General features: G+C 40.2%; 1 protein-coding gene and 1 long non-coding RNA gene across 4 annotated transcripts in view; one reads left to right on the top strand and one right to left on the bottom strand.

Annotated features, from left to right (window-relative positions):
• LOC119902929 overlaps nucleotides 1-2,340 on the bottom strand; it is a 126,725-nt gene extending 124,385 nt beyond the window's left edge. Inside the window, exon 1 of the long non-coding RNA XR_005444385.1 lies at nucleotides 1,596-2,340. This is a non-coding gene — a long non-coding RNA (uncharacterized LOC119902929). The remainder of the gene's footprint in view (nucleotides 1-1,595) is intronic.
• Nucleotides 2,341-3,353: 1,013 nt separating this feature from the next.
• Nucleotides 3,354-12,839, top strand: rcbtb1 (regulator of chromosome condensation (RCC1) and BTB (POZ) domain containing protein 1). Of its 3 annotated transcripts, XM_038719283.1 has the most exons (14): nucleotides 3,354-3,507; nucleotides 3,608-3,629; nucleotides 4,670-4,955; nucleotides 5,755-5,905; nucleotides 6,151-6,317; nucleotides 7,511-7,669; nucleotides 7,747-7,854; nucleotides 7,984-8,126; nucleotides 8,515-8,578; nucleotides 9,326-9,452; nucleotides 9,535-9,661; nucleotides 9,977-10,128; nucleotides 10,252-10,382; nucleotides 10,798-12,839. In XM_038719283.1, exons 1-14 carry the CDS (start codon nucleotides 3,369-3,371, stop codon nucleotides 10,936-10,938), a joined length of 1,917 nt encoding a protein of 638 aa, XP_038575211.1. In that variant the 5' UTR covers nucleotides 3,354-3,368; the 3' UTR covers nucleotides 10,939-12,839. The 3 variants fall into 3 exon arrangements, with proteins under 3 accessions (XP_038575211.1, XP_038575202.1, XP_038575213.1); XM_038719274.1 differs by having other exon boundaries at nucleotides 7,747-8,126; XM_038719285.1 differs by lacking the exon at nucleotides 3,608-3,629 and having other exon boundaries at nucleotides 3,412-3,507; nucleotides 7,747-8,126.
• The last annotated feature ends 338 nt before the right edge of the window (nucleotides 12,840-13,177 follow it).

Genomic DNA, 13,177 nt, shown 5'->3' with positions numbered 1-13,177 from the left:
TCCCACTAGGCACAAACCAGATGGGATGGCATATTGCTGCAGAATGCTGTGGTTAAGCCTTTAATTTTGAACAACTCACCAACAGTGTCACCAGCAAACCACCCCCACACCATCACACCTCCTCCTCCGTGCTTCACACATGTGGAAACCATCTGCTTACCTTTTCTGCGTCTCAAAAAGGGCGGAACCAATAATATCAAATTTGGACTTATCAGACCAAAGTACAGGTTTCCACTGGTCTAATATCCATTCCTTGTGTTTCTTGGCCCAAACAATTCTCTTCTTGCTGTTCTTCTTCAGTAGTGACTTCTTTGCAGAAGGCCTGATTCACTCAGTCTCCTCTGTACAGTAGATGTTGAGTTATGTCTGCTACTTGAACTATGTGAAACATTTATGTGGGTTCTAATTTGAGGTGCTGTTAATTTGCGGTTTCTGAGGCTGGTAACTCTAATGAACATTCCTTCTGCAGCAGAGGTAACTTTTGGTCTTCCTTTCCTGAGGGCGTGTTTCATTTTAGTGTTTGATGGTTTCTGCAACTGCACTTGAGGATACATTCAAAGTTCTTAAAATTTTCCCGACTGACTGACTTGACTTCATGTCTTAAAGTAATGATGGACTGTTGTTTCTCTTTACTTAGTTGAGTGGTTCCTGCCATAACATGGATTATAGCAGTACTCAAATAGGGATATTCACTGTATAGAACTGTGTATCAATCTATGCATAACACAACTGATGGTCTCAATCACATGAAGAAGGCAAGGCTTCCACAAATTAAGTCTAGACAAGGCACACCTGGTGTGACAGAGGGGCAAGGATTTGAACCCGGATCTGCAGGGTACCAAATATGCAACTTGACCGCAACGCCAAAGAGCCAGGCTTGTTGGTATGGCAATCCCTCGTACAGTTCACACACAGGGTACGCCTCCGACAATCTCCCGGCAAGCCATCCCACCACTGGCAGGGGAGGGAGGGACAAGAGCAGATTTGAATCTGTGTCTACAGGGTACCAAACATGCAACTTGGTCACACTGCCAAAGAGCCAGGCTCTTTGGTATGGCAGTCACAGCGCATTCTCTACTGTACTGACAGTGATCCGTCACACCTGGTAATTGAAAACCATTCCAGGTGACTACTTGGCAAAGGTGGTCAAGCAAAAGGTGGCTACTTTGAAGAATCTAAAATATAAAGAGAGAGCTGGATATAAAACATATACTTGTTTGTCTAACAATTTTTTTGTTTACTACATAATTCCATGTGTTCTTTCATAGTTTTGATGTCTTCAGGATTAATCTACAATGTAGGGAAGAACAGAAATAAAACCTTTGAATGGAAAGGTGTTCAAACTTTTGACTGGTAGGCCTACTGAATGAAAAAACGTAACTGGTAACAGCGCACCTTCACACATATGAAAACATGATCCTATTATTGACAGCGCACATTGACACCCGTATTTGAATGATCATGGTCAGTGATGGTGCACCACGTGACACTATTGACAAACTGATTAATTTTTCATGTTGCATTATAAACACAAAACACAAGTGTGTCAATTGATTATTAGTCAAATAAATATTAAAAAAATAGGTTGTACTTACATTATAGGCGCACCCCCCGAACTTTTCGCTGTACAAAGTCGTTTATTAAACCCTTTAACCCCGCTGGCAGGCACAGGCATTATCGACTGGTAGTGTGGCAGGTCCAGGTAAAGTGTTGTGTCTTGTTGAGCTCCTCAGGTAAGATTTGATAAGTTTTAATGGTGCAGACTTCCCCCAAGCTTGCAGCGATGCAGTTATTGTCCACAACATCTGGACATGTTGTCTGTTAAACAACCGGAATGATAGGAGTTGCGTGGGGAGTATTATTTTACATTTTTTTAAATATGCCATTACTCGTTTGCTTCCCCAAAAAGTTAATCGTCTGTTGCAGTGCGCAGTGTTTCAGGCTGTAGAGATTTGAATGTGTCTGCCCTCCTCATCACTGCGGTAAATGGCGCGCAGCTGGTGCTAGCAGCAGCTGCAGGTGTCCCCTTCGCCTCTTCTTGCTCACAACTTATTCTTGCTGCTGCGCCGTCTTTCTTTTTAAAGAAACTGAATAATTTTGGAGGCCCTGCTTTTTCTTAATCGGCTGCTTTCTTCAATTTTTTTGTTTCTGAAACCCGCTTTTGTGTTTGTACCATATCGCGTTAATTTCTCAGTTGGTGTCACTTACGCCAACTCTTCTGTGTGGCATTTCCTACGCAGTAATGCGCATGTCCAGGACAATGAAAACCCAGAATTCTGCGCGGGCACACCTTGGACGTTGACGTTACACTTTAACGTAAAGTCGCCCATGAATTCATCCGAACTTAATTTAGATATAACATACTGTAGAGCTATGTGTCAGTAAAGTGTTTGTATGTAAAGTGTTTCATGTTATTGTTATTGAATGTGAATGACATCAAGTGTGAGAACATACATGTCAACATAAATTAACATTGACAAACTGGGTACGCATGTGACTACATGATACATTAGTTTTGCGTGAAGTTGGCCTGTTGACTTCAGGTGTAGTTTGAAGGAAGAGGGGCCACAAGAGGTGGCAGTTGATACATCATTATAATCTTAAATATGTGGGATGATCATCATTAGGCTTGCACTGGTTCGTAAGGAGCCAGCTTGTAAAACAAAGTGCATTTTAAAAAGGCTACCCCACATCCAAATATATAAGACAGGAAATTGATTACACATAGAAACTCAGTTTTTAGGACTGGAGCTGAATCTAAACCACAGTTGACCCCAACCCTACAACCAGCTTAATAAAATGTATCAGACAGGTAGTCACGTGTTAAATAATGAGAAACTCTATCTCCCAAATGCATCCATGTGTTGAATAGGGCTGGGCAATAACACAACAATATAATTTTCCTCAATAACAATATAACAAATGTTCAGTAAATGTTTGATTTAATTGATTTAACTTTAATTGAATAACAAATGACTTAGCACTTACTTTTTCTATTAAGATGTTTATTTTGTTGAGGAAAAGGAACTGAAAAAAGATTGTTTTGAATGTTTGTGAAGTGATCTGCTGTTTGGTGTTTGTTCTGACTATAAAGAACAGTTTGAAAGCACAATTAACCATCTGGTTTCTTCAACTTTCATTCAGGAGCAAGAATCAGCCTTTGAACCTAAAATAAATGATTATTTGACATTTATCTTGATAATTATCGATATTTATTTATGATATTAAATGTTTTATCGTGATTAATTTTTGGCCCTATCACCCAGCCCTAAAGTTGCCTTGATCTGACTTTAACTTTCTCAAAAAAGAAAAGGCAAGTTTTTAACATTGAGCCTTATTTACTCCTTATTTTAACAGCTGTTTAACTAATGACCGGAGGGGGCAGCATACGCCCATGCCTTGTCTACTCTGCCGGAAATAAAGAAGACGAAGAAGAGAATTGCCCACACTCGACGCAGTTTCTGGCTGATCTACTGTTGACAACACCGGGGGAACTATTTCAGCCGGGTAACTTTATACCATTAGTTTACATATTATATACTTGGGTGTTTCGCTGATAGTGATAATGTAATTAAATGTCGTTGTCTGTCTGTCTGTCTTTTCTCAGTTGTCATGGAGCAATGCTTTAGGTAGGAAGATCACAGGAAAGCGCTTAACTAAGCTACTAACGTTAGTTACAGTTCACCATATGTTATGCTTCGGCGCCAGTTAGCTTGCTGTGGTGCCTTACTACATGGCTAAAATGAAAAGAGTATTTTACACCAGGCCTAAAAGAGAGCCTATAAGTAAGATAACGCTATTTTAGCTCGTTGACAGTGTTGTAATATGTGGTCAGGCTAGCTCTGATGGAGGGGACGCGACGCCGAACTCCAATCAAAAATTGATCAATTTAAATGTTTCCCTTGCCTGTCAGCTGCAGGACTCATCTCATAACATATGACTCAGCTGCTTTTCTTAATCGTTGTGAGCCACGTTAGTATGTCTAGAGTTTGGCATTAATTTACACACAACTTGTAGCGTTTATTACTATCTATCTATTACTCACAAAACTATAAATAGTATGCCCATCACAAGCATTATGCTGTACTGTACACTGTAATTTGGTCTGCCATGCAGTTAAATGACCCTGTCTCTATCTCTCAAGTGTGAAGTGAATTTGGCATGTATCCTGAAGTGAAGGTCGTATTTGGTTAAGGAAAGTAATGAGTCATAGCTGCTGAAAGGTATATTTGCCTATTTGCAAGAATATATTGTAATTTGGCCTATTTCAAGGCCAGATATATGAAGCGTAAAGCCTTGCTATGATAGATGATAATGTGCTGCTTTGACTGCATGCCACACCTCATTTCCATGAGCCAGTTTTGACTTAAACCACCATTTCTCTCAAGCTAAAGAAATGTAGTTTCTTCAACTCCTGGTTCTCATGTATGGATTAATTTTTTTGAGTGCATCATTTTTGTGCATGTTTATATCTGTCCAATCTGTCTTCTACTGGTTTAGTCTGTAAAAATGTTTTTTTTTAAGGTGGTTGTCTGTCAGGAGACCTCACAAAACAGGAGAAAAATCTATTTTGCCTTTACAAAACTGAATTTATCAAAGCTGTTTTATAGAATCTAAACTTTTTTTCTCCCTTCATTCACAACTACCTCTCATCTTGTCCCTTTTGAAGTGTCAGCAGGGATGATTCTGCTCCTCGCACCCCACCTCCTCCAACATCGCCTCCTCACGTCCTCCCCTCTCCTCGTCATCCCCCTCCTATTCCTCCATCCTCTCCCCTGTCAGCCCTGACTCCTTCTCCCCGACAAGAACAGCGGAGTTTGGCAGGAGCCATGGTGGACGTCAGTAAGTGGCCCCTGTTTTCTCTGCTGAGCACTGAGGAACTAGCCACAGTTCGCCAGGCCTGTGTCTTTGGAATCTCTGCTAATGAAGCCATCTACATCACACATGGCAATGAGGTGAGGAGAGTGTGTGAGACACCACTATATCCAGCCTCTTTCGAAAATCAAAGGAGTTTTTAAAGTATTATTATTTCTTTTAATGCTATTGTTTCAACTTGAAATTAAGGATTTCTTTTACTTTTCCTTTTTTTTTTTCAAATTGCTGTTATGGTGTATGCTCTTCAAGTATGTGTTGTCTTAAATCTGCATGTTCATTAGGTTTGTGTCTATCAAGTTCAAATGGGCATCAAGTTTACATAACGAGGAATCTGGCTGTACATCAAGCGTGAAACCCCCAAATTTAAGTGTGAATGTTTGATACTTTGCAATAAGAGTTATCATCAACCACCTTAGCCTAGAAACTGAGCAAACCGTCACCTGAGTTTAAAAGTTAAATAAAGCAATTAACTGTGTTGTGTCCTGGTGATAAAATATTGCTTGAGATAAAGAGCTCACATAGCAAGATTTCTTCCAGGAAGTTTTTAGCAGATGTGTTAATGCCCTCACATCCTTTTAGTTGATGGCAGCCTGAACAACAGCCACCCTTATTAAATATTTGGCATTTGCATTATTCAATAGCACTTCTACTCTTTTCCGTGACGTTTGTATAGTGCATTTTTTTTCTTATGGTAGCAGAGGTACGGTAGTCCACTTCTGCTATAAAACACTGCAAGAGACATTGCTTACATTGTCATCAGTAGGCCGCTATTATACCATGTATGTCAAAATGTTACACTAGTCTGCTGTTATACCTACATATTTGTATTTAGTGAGCATCACGATGTGTTCTCACAATGTGTGTGTTATTATTTCCTAGATATTTGTGTTTGGGTTGAACAGCAGTGGTTGCCTTGGTACAGGAGACACTCTGAGCACCATTGTGCCAAAGAAACTGGACTTCCTGCGGGGGAAGAAAGTCGTCAGCCTTAACTACGGCAGCGGACCCCACGTCTTATTGGCTACTGAGGGTAGGCTCTTACTTATGCTAGCTACGTGCTCTTATGTTTCAAACAGTCGCATTTCCAACAACCAATATGTCTAAATTGTTAATACACTACAGTGAAAGCTAAGTGCACATTTGAGTTTACTGAGATTATTTTGTTCAGTTTCTATAGACCTTTTGATCCTTTCTCATGTGAAAACGTTGCCTTCTGTCTGGCAAGTCTGGATGATCTTGACCCGTTATGCAATCTGTGGTGTTGATTTATTGCAGATGGAAGTCTGTTTGCTTGGGGCCACAATGGCTACAGTCAGCTGGGGAACGGGACGACCAACCAAGGACTGTCGCCGGTGCTGGTCACCGCTAACCTACAGAACAAGAAAGTGACAGAAGTGGCATGTGGCTCGCATCACTCCATGGCCCTCACTCAGGATGGAGAGGTATCTGTGATTTTACTAACTCTACTGTTTCATCATCATTTACTGATTAAAAAAAAACTACTACTACTTGTATTGATTTAAAATGATTAATTTCCAGCTTTGTATGGAAATGATAATTGAATAATTAAGTTAATTGGCAATTCATTTAATTGTTCCTTTAAGGGTTGAGAAAACCAGAAGAATCTGACGTTATGTTTACCATGAAGCTGGAACATCATATTTACATATACTAGAGTGTTGGCATTTCATATTTAGTTTTAGGTCTCTTGAAAGTCTTGATGTAGCCTCCTCGCACTCCTGCTGGTGTCAGCGTAAGCTGCTTACTTTTAACCCTGAAGCATTACAACTAATTAGGTTGTGTTTTTGGTAAGCAGGAGAGGCTGTTACCATGTTAAATGTTACTAACTGCACACTAGTACATTTCACAGTTCTGTAAATATTGCATTGTTTGTCTGCATTATATAATTGTGCATATCGCTTGTTGGCAGGTTGAAGTTAGATCTGTCTTAAAGGAGTAGTTTGGTATTTTGAGAAATACATTAATTTGCTTACTTGAGAGTGAGATGATACAATTAGTACCACGCTAATATCTGTCTGTTCATCATGACGCTGGAGCCAGCAGCTGGTTAGCTTAGCTTAGCACAAAGCCTGAGGACGGGGGGGGGGACGGGAAGCCTGGCTCTGTCCAAAGGTAACAAAATCCACTCCACCGATTAGAACCTCTAAAGCTTAACCTATTAACAGTAAATGTAACGGTTTTGGCACTGGACCGGCCAAGAAATGGCCCAGCACATGCGCCAAGTAAAACCACAACATGTCATTTATACAATGGATTATGGATTAAAGAAACTAGATAACATTTTAATTAGTGAGCTTTGAGATACGATGGCATATTTTTCAACAGTGAATGTGGATTTAGAGATTTAAGTGCCTGATTGTAAGATGTTTGAGATTAAGATTCAAGATTGCTTTTATTTATATAGGAAATGGTCTCAGGATTACTCTCAAGGAGCTCTTTCTTGCAACCTAAGAAATATTGTTATAATGATAACAGCCTTAAATTGGAAAGCCATGTAAAACAAAATTGATGATAACAATTGTAAAACTGAGAAAGTGGCCTGTCGCTACAACTTTACCATTAAAATTAGACGAAGTCGCACTGCTTGACCTGACCTGCCTCCCTGCCCCTCTAGGTCTTTGCATGGGGTTATAACAACTGTGGCCAGATTGGCTCAGGCTCCACAGCCAACCAGCCCTACCCCCGGAAAGTCACCGGCGGCTTGCAGGGCAAGACTGCGGTTGGCATCACATGTGGACAGACCTCCTCCATGGCTCTGGCCGACAACGGAGAGGTGAACTGAAATCTCAATGATGCCAGTAACAAATCTGAACTTCACACAGTATAAATAATTGTCTTGTGTTTATCTAGGTTTATGGCTGGGGCTACAATGGTAATGGCCAGCTGGGTATTGGTAACAATGGAAACCAGCTGACACCTTGCCGCCTCATTGCACTCCAGGGGCTGTGTATTCAACAGGTAAGACAACAACCTAATGTAAAGCTGGCTGCTGATATTGTTTATGCCACGGTTGATCAAAATGATGGCCATCACATACTCGTCTCAATGCATGACTCACTCATGACTCAAATGTTCCCTGTTTTCCAGATTGTATCAGGCTACAGCCACTGCCTGGCACTAACAGATGAGGGGCTGCTGTACGCCTGGGGAGCAAACACCTACGGTCAACTGGGAACTGGCAACAAGAGCAACCACCTCAGCCCTGTGCAAATCATGGCTGACAAAGAGAGGTAGGGGGAGAAGGGAGGGCTGATTTCAGAGAAGAAGTTCTTTGTATTTGGAGCATAGGAAAGCAGATTTCTTCTCTTCCTGTTAAGACTTAAACTTCCTGTTTCCTGTCTTCATTTCCTCCCTCTGTACTTCAGCTTCCACTCCTGGTCTGAAGTTGTTGTCAGCTCTGTCTTCACAGAGTGTTTCCCCTTCATAAACAATGACTATAGACCAAATCCTGCCACAGCAGAAACACTGTTCGCCCCAGTGTGCTGTCCTTCCCTGTCACAGCTGTCAAGTTTTCCTCTTGTTGTGGCTGTATCACAATATTTACACTTCCCCATGTGATTCTATACATACTGGGAAATGAAAACATGCCCATGTGTTAACACACATCTCATTCAACAGGATTGTAGAGGTTGCAGCATGCCATTCAACACATACTTCAGCAGCCAAGACCCAAAGCGGGCAGGTATATATATGCATGTTTTGTTTTTATGTGAGTGGATTTGTGTAAATCCTGCCTTCAGAGTTTGTACAAGGGTTTAATTGATAAATCAGTTGGCTTTTTTTGACCTGGGATGTTCATCAGGTCTGTATAAAACATTCCTGATAAGGTGAAGGCAGCCAATTTTTATATTTTATGCACACACTCAGTAATGTTTGCTCATTATTCTGTGGTGCGTGGTGTTGTCATGCTCTTAATGTCTCAGTTTTGTCCAAATGATCATGTGTTTGGCCCCTTGTCTATAATTCCAGTTTTGGATCATGTTTTGTCCACCAGAGAGCACTGACAACTTTATATTTCAGCTGTAAAATGTCCCATTCAGTACACATCTTGGTCACAACTCTTTAATAACCACATTTATTGCATCATCTTTTAAAAACGTTATGTAAAAAAATGAATATCAGCCTCAAAAAAACACTGTGGTGTATTAATGCACAGGGAGAACCGTGGTAAAACAGAGCTAAATCAGAGCTAAATATGCCTTTTTCACAGACATTTGACATTTGAACTTTCATAGTAGAAATGGCACAGGTGTTACTAATAACATTGGCTCTGTCCTGTTCAAGTGTCTCAACAGTGTGTCAGTAAGCAAGGATGCAAAATACAAGGACCCTGAAACTAAGTCACCGCTCCCCAGTCTGTGCCTCTGAATGTCATGATACGATAAAGACGTTTGTGACTGGGACGCTAGTAACAATGTTTATCCTCCAGGTGTACATGTGGGGTCAGTGCCGGGGTCAGTCCATCGTCATGCCACTTCTCACGCACTTCGCCGCCACCGATGATGTCTTCGCCTGCTTCGCCACACCCTCCGTCGTGTGGAGGCTCATGTCTATGGGTGAGAGAACGAGAAGTGAAACGAGATTCTGTTTCAGATGTGTTTTTTAAAGGGTGATTTATTGTATTCTGCTTTGTTCCAGAGCACGATGACTTCCTCACAGTTGCGGAGGCTCTGAGGAAAGAGTTTGACAGTCCAGAAACAGCTGACCTCAAATTCAGCGTTGATGGCAAATGCATTCATGTTCACAAAGCTGTGCTGAAGATCAGGTACGTGTGTTCATGTGCATATAAGACATAGATACTACAAGGTGCCAGTACAATACCTGAGTCTGGTACCATTATTTTCTCAATACTTGATATTTTGATACAAACCCTTTTTTCTTTTAACAAAAGAAAGTTCGGGCTTCTCAAATGTTAATTGTTGACTAAACACAAGCAGCTGTACAATAATATTGTGTAAATAAAATGGGCAAAATGCAAAAAAGATGTGATCAGAGATTTGATGCCAGCATTTGTACATGACAGTTTTCAATAATCAGTGTTTCAGGCGCATTTCAATCTGTGGTCTTTTGTTTGGAGTAGGTGTGAGCATTTCCGGTCCATGTTTCGCTCCCAATGGTCCGAGGATCAGCAGGACGTCATAGAGATCGGCCAGTTCTCCTACCCCGTCTACAGATCCTTCCTGCAGTTTCTCTACACAGACACTGTTGACCTTCCACCTGAGGACGCCATCGGTTAGCAGAAATACACTTGAAATATACTACGTTCTCTCATTTGTATGGTTTCTAATCGGTTTGGGTGTTCTGTAGAAATGTATTTATACTGCAGCTGTGTGTGTTTTTGTGTGTTGGCTGCAGGCCTGTTGGACCTGGCCACCTCTTACTGTGAAAACCGCTTGAAACGCCTGTGTCAGCAGATCATCAAGAGAGGAATCACTGTGGAAAATGCCTTCACCCTGCTGTCTGCTGCCATACGATATGACGCCGAGGTACGATACACACACAAAACATTCATCCTACTTTTACAGATCCATCCTTCTTTCTTATACATCACAATAAGTCTTAATTTAAAGCAACTGAATGTCTAACAGTGTACCACGTGTGTAGTAAAATTACATGACTTTAAAATTTCCCTCAGATAGTTTTGTTGTCCATTACTGCAGTAAAACACAGAATAAGGTGACACCCAGTGTTCACACAGTGAACTACATCAACAATACACCCCTCTGTTCTAGAAATGCCTCCTACCCTGTACTGTGTTATGTTGCTGCTGTGGCATTGTGTTCTCCAGAGAGATCATGTCAGTTTTCTCTTTTCTATTCTGTTCTCATCTCTTCTGTTATGTTACAGTACATTGTATTTTGAATTGTCTAATCCTCTCTCATATTATTTGTCATCTTCCAGGACCTGGAAGAGTTTTGTTTCAGGTTTTGTGTAAACCATCTGACTCAGGTCACTCAGACTGGAGCCTTCTGGCAGGTGGACGGAGCGATGCTCAAAGAGTTTATCAGCAGAGCTAGCCGCTGTGGAGCCTTCAAGAACTGAGCGGTACTCCTAATGTTTTTTACAACTTGTAAATTATATTGTGACCAAGTGGACGGGGTTGTAGTCCAAGTGTAGCAGCACCAAGTGTGCGCCACTGTTCCAAAAATGTCAGTTCTGATCACATTCCTAAGAACAAACGAAGCATTGATTTACATATTTACTGAAGCACATGTTGTCACATCAGCAGCATCATTCACAAGATGTTGGACTGGAATTTAAGCCGCATTATCCGTGGATCTGAATCAGCACTTTGGCCAATTCCTGTTGAGTCGTTTGACAAATTCAAGGTGGCTTTTTCTGTCACTGCATTGTATTCGTTACATGCTGTATGTATACTTGAATTTTTTGTTTTCTCGCCCAGTGCTTATATGTCCTGACATGTCCTTCTTTACTTCTGGAAAAGTTAATACAGGAAGACCAAAAACATGGAAGCAATAGAAAACTAGTTAAAAGAATGAAGTGAACTGAAAGAGATCTTTTGTTAAAAGCAAGGACACTAGCACCACTGTAGTGAAACACATCTTCGAGTTACATCTACTTACTATTTCTGTCATTTTCAGGCAAAAGTAGCTCCTGGATGTGTTGAACCTTTAAATTCAATGCAACTCTTGAAGCTGTTGAATCACTAAAGACAAGTCCTATTCAGAGGTGTCAAGCATACACAGTTGATCCAGATCCTACTATGGCTGGTTATTTTAATTGTTCACTGTTCTGTACATTTTGTAAGTTAAACCAGTGTAGGATTTATAATATTTTCCTTTTTATGCTCACGTCTTGAGTATGTTCATTCTGCCTGATTTAAGTTTTGTTGTGTGGCACTTTAAGAAACTACTTTGCTTTTTCTTCATATTCAGTAAAGCAGTAATGGTTCAAACGCTGTGGAGGGGAAGACTAGAAAACTGAGTCAAAGAATGTTGCACTAAAAAATGTTACTAGCACATTTGTTTCATTCCTTGCAAGTGTAAAAGTTGTAAAATGTATCTAAGACAAGTGGTATGTTACAGACACTTGATATTTAAAGAATGACCTTATAATCCTTATTTACACTAGGACCTTCAACAAAATGAACCAAGGTGACTGTTTATCTGTTTGCATTTGCTCATGTTGTTTGGGCAAACGCAGAGAAACAAGCAGGCACCCAAACTCTAAGACCAAAATGGTTCCTTCGTAATTCCTTTTGTAATCTATCACTTTTTCTTCAGGTTTCTCTGTAGATACAATGAAAATACACAATACTGAAGACACTACAGGATATTACAAGCACAGTAAAGTAAAGCAAAGTTTTGTTTACATCTGTTTGCTTGGGCTTAGGATGACCAAAAACTGCCTGCATGTCCTAGTTTTTACTTTCTGCTGCATCAGCGTGAGGTGAGTGTTACTGAGTAAGACTTGTGAGATCAGTTTCTGTTTCCTCTGTTGGTTTTCTATTTCTTGTTCTCAGATGCTTGAAATAACTTCTTTTCTTTTTTTTATTTGATTTGAACCCCTGTAGGATCTCTGTTTGTTTTAAAGCAGTTTCATTCAGGTTAGAAAACAAATACATGTGATGCATTGAGTTTAGGTTTCTTTTTTAGTTGATGCTTTAGTGGGATGAGGAACAGGTTTACAGTCTTCTTTTTATATGAAAAGCAAACTGGAAAGAATAAGATTGTTTTGCTTACTGTATTAAGAAAAAAATATATTTTTATGATGCTTTGTTAAGCTTATTTACATAGGGCACATTTATAAAACTGCTTGTAATTCAAATTGTAGTGTAATGGTTTACTTTGAGGTGATCATCATTACAATGTTGTCATTTGTATGACTGTTCTTTTGCTGTGACATTTTATTTTACATTGTTTTTTTATATTTAGTTATGGGATGACATGATTCTGTGAAGAAATAAATAACTCTAAACTCTGCTTTGTTTCTATATAATGTATATTTCACACTAAAGTGGGCCAGTGTTAGTTCATTCTTAATGTGTACATATTCCTTGACATTAGATTAGACTTCATACATTGTTGCCGACCGTTTCTTTCTACATTTGATTAAATGTATTCCTAAAGGAGCTTCTCTTCATAGCTGTGTGCTGCCACCTGCTAACGCAAGTGGGTATTTAACATAAACCAGTTGTTGCACCGCCCCGTTGGTTACGTCGGACGATTTTCTCTTTAAAGGGCTCTGGTTATTGCGGAAATAATACGGAACTACGTCAAGTTAGCCGCGTTAGGAACAAGTAAGGTCCGTTCTCCTTTGA

This window comes from Micropterus salmoides, unplaced genomic scaffold (assembly GCF_014851395.1).
Source record: "Micropterus salmoides isolate LMB-PRFRI ecotype aquatic unplaced genomic scaffold, ASM1485139v1 Ms_hic_scaffold_1, whole genome shotgun sequence".
Classification (NCBI taxonomy): domain Eukaryota; kingdom Metazoa; phylum Chordata; class Actinopteri; order Centrarchiformes; family Centrarchidae; genus Micropterus; species Micropterus salmoides.
This window is presented reverse-complemented; position numbering and strand designations above follow the sequence as displayed.

Excerpts from the sequence above, each read along its gene's own strand:
- rcbtb1 (XM_038719274.1), top strand. The coding sequence starts at position 3,369 with ATGACCGGAGGGGGCAGCATACGCCCATGCCTTGTCTACTCTGCCGGA. Across the intron at positions 8,579-9,325 it reads CCAAGACCCAAAGCGGGCAG|GTGTACATGTGGGGTCAGTG; the intron begins GTATATATATGC and ends TTTATCCTCCAG. Across the intron at positions 9,662-9,976 it reads AAAGCTGTGCTGAAGATCAG|GTGTGAGCATTTCCGGTCCA; the intron begins GTACGTGTGTTC and ends TGTTTGGAGTAG.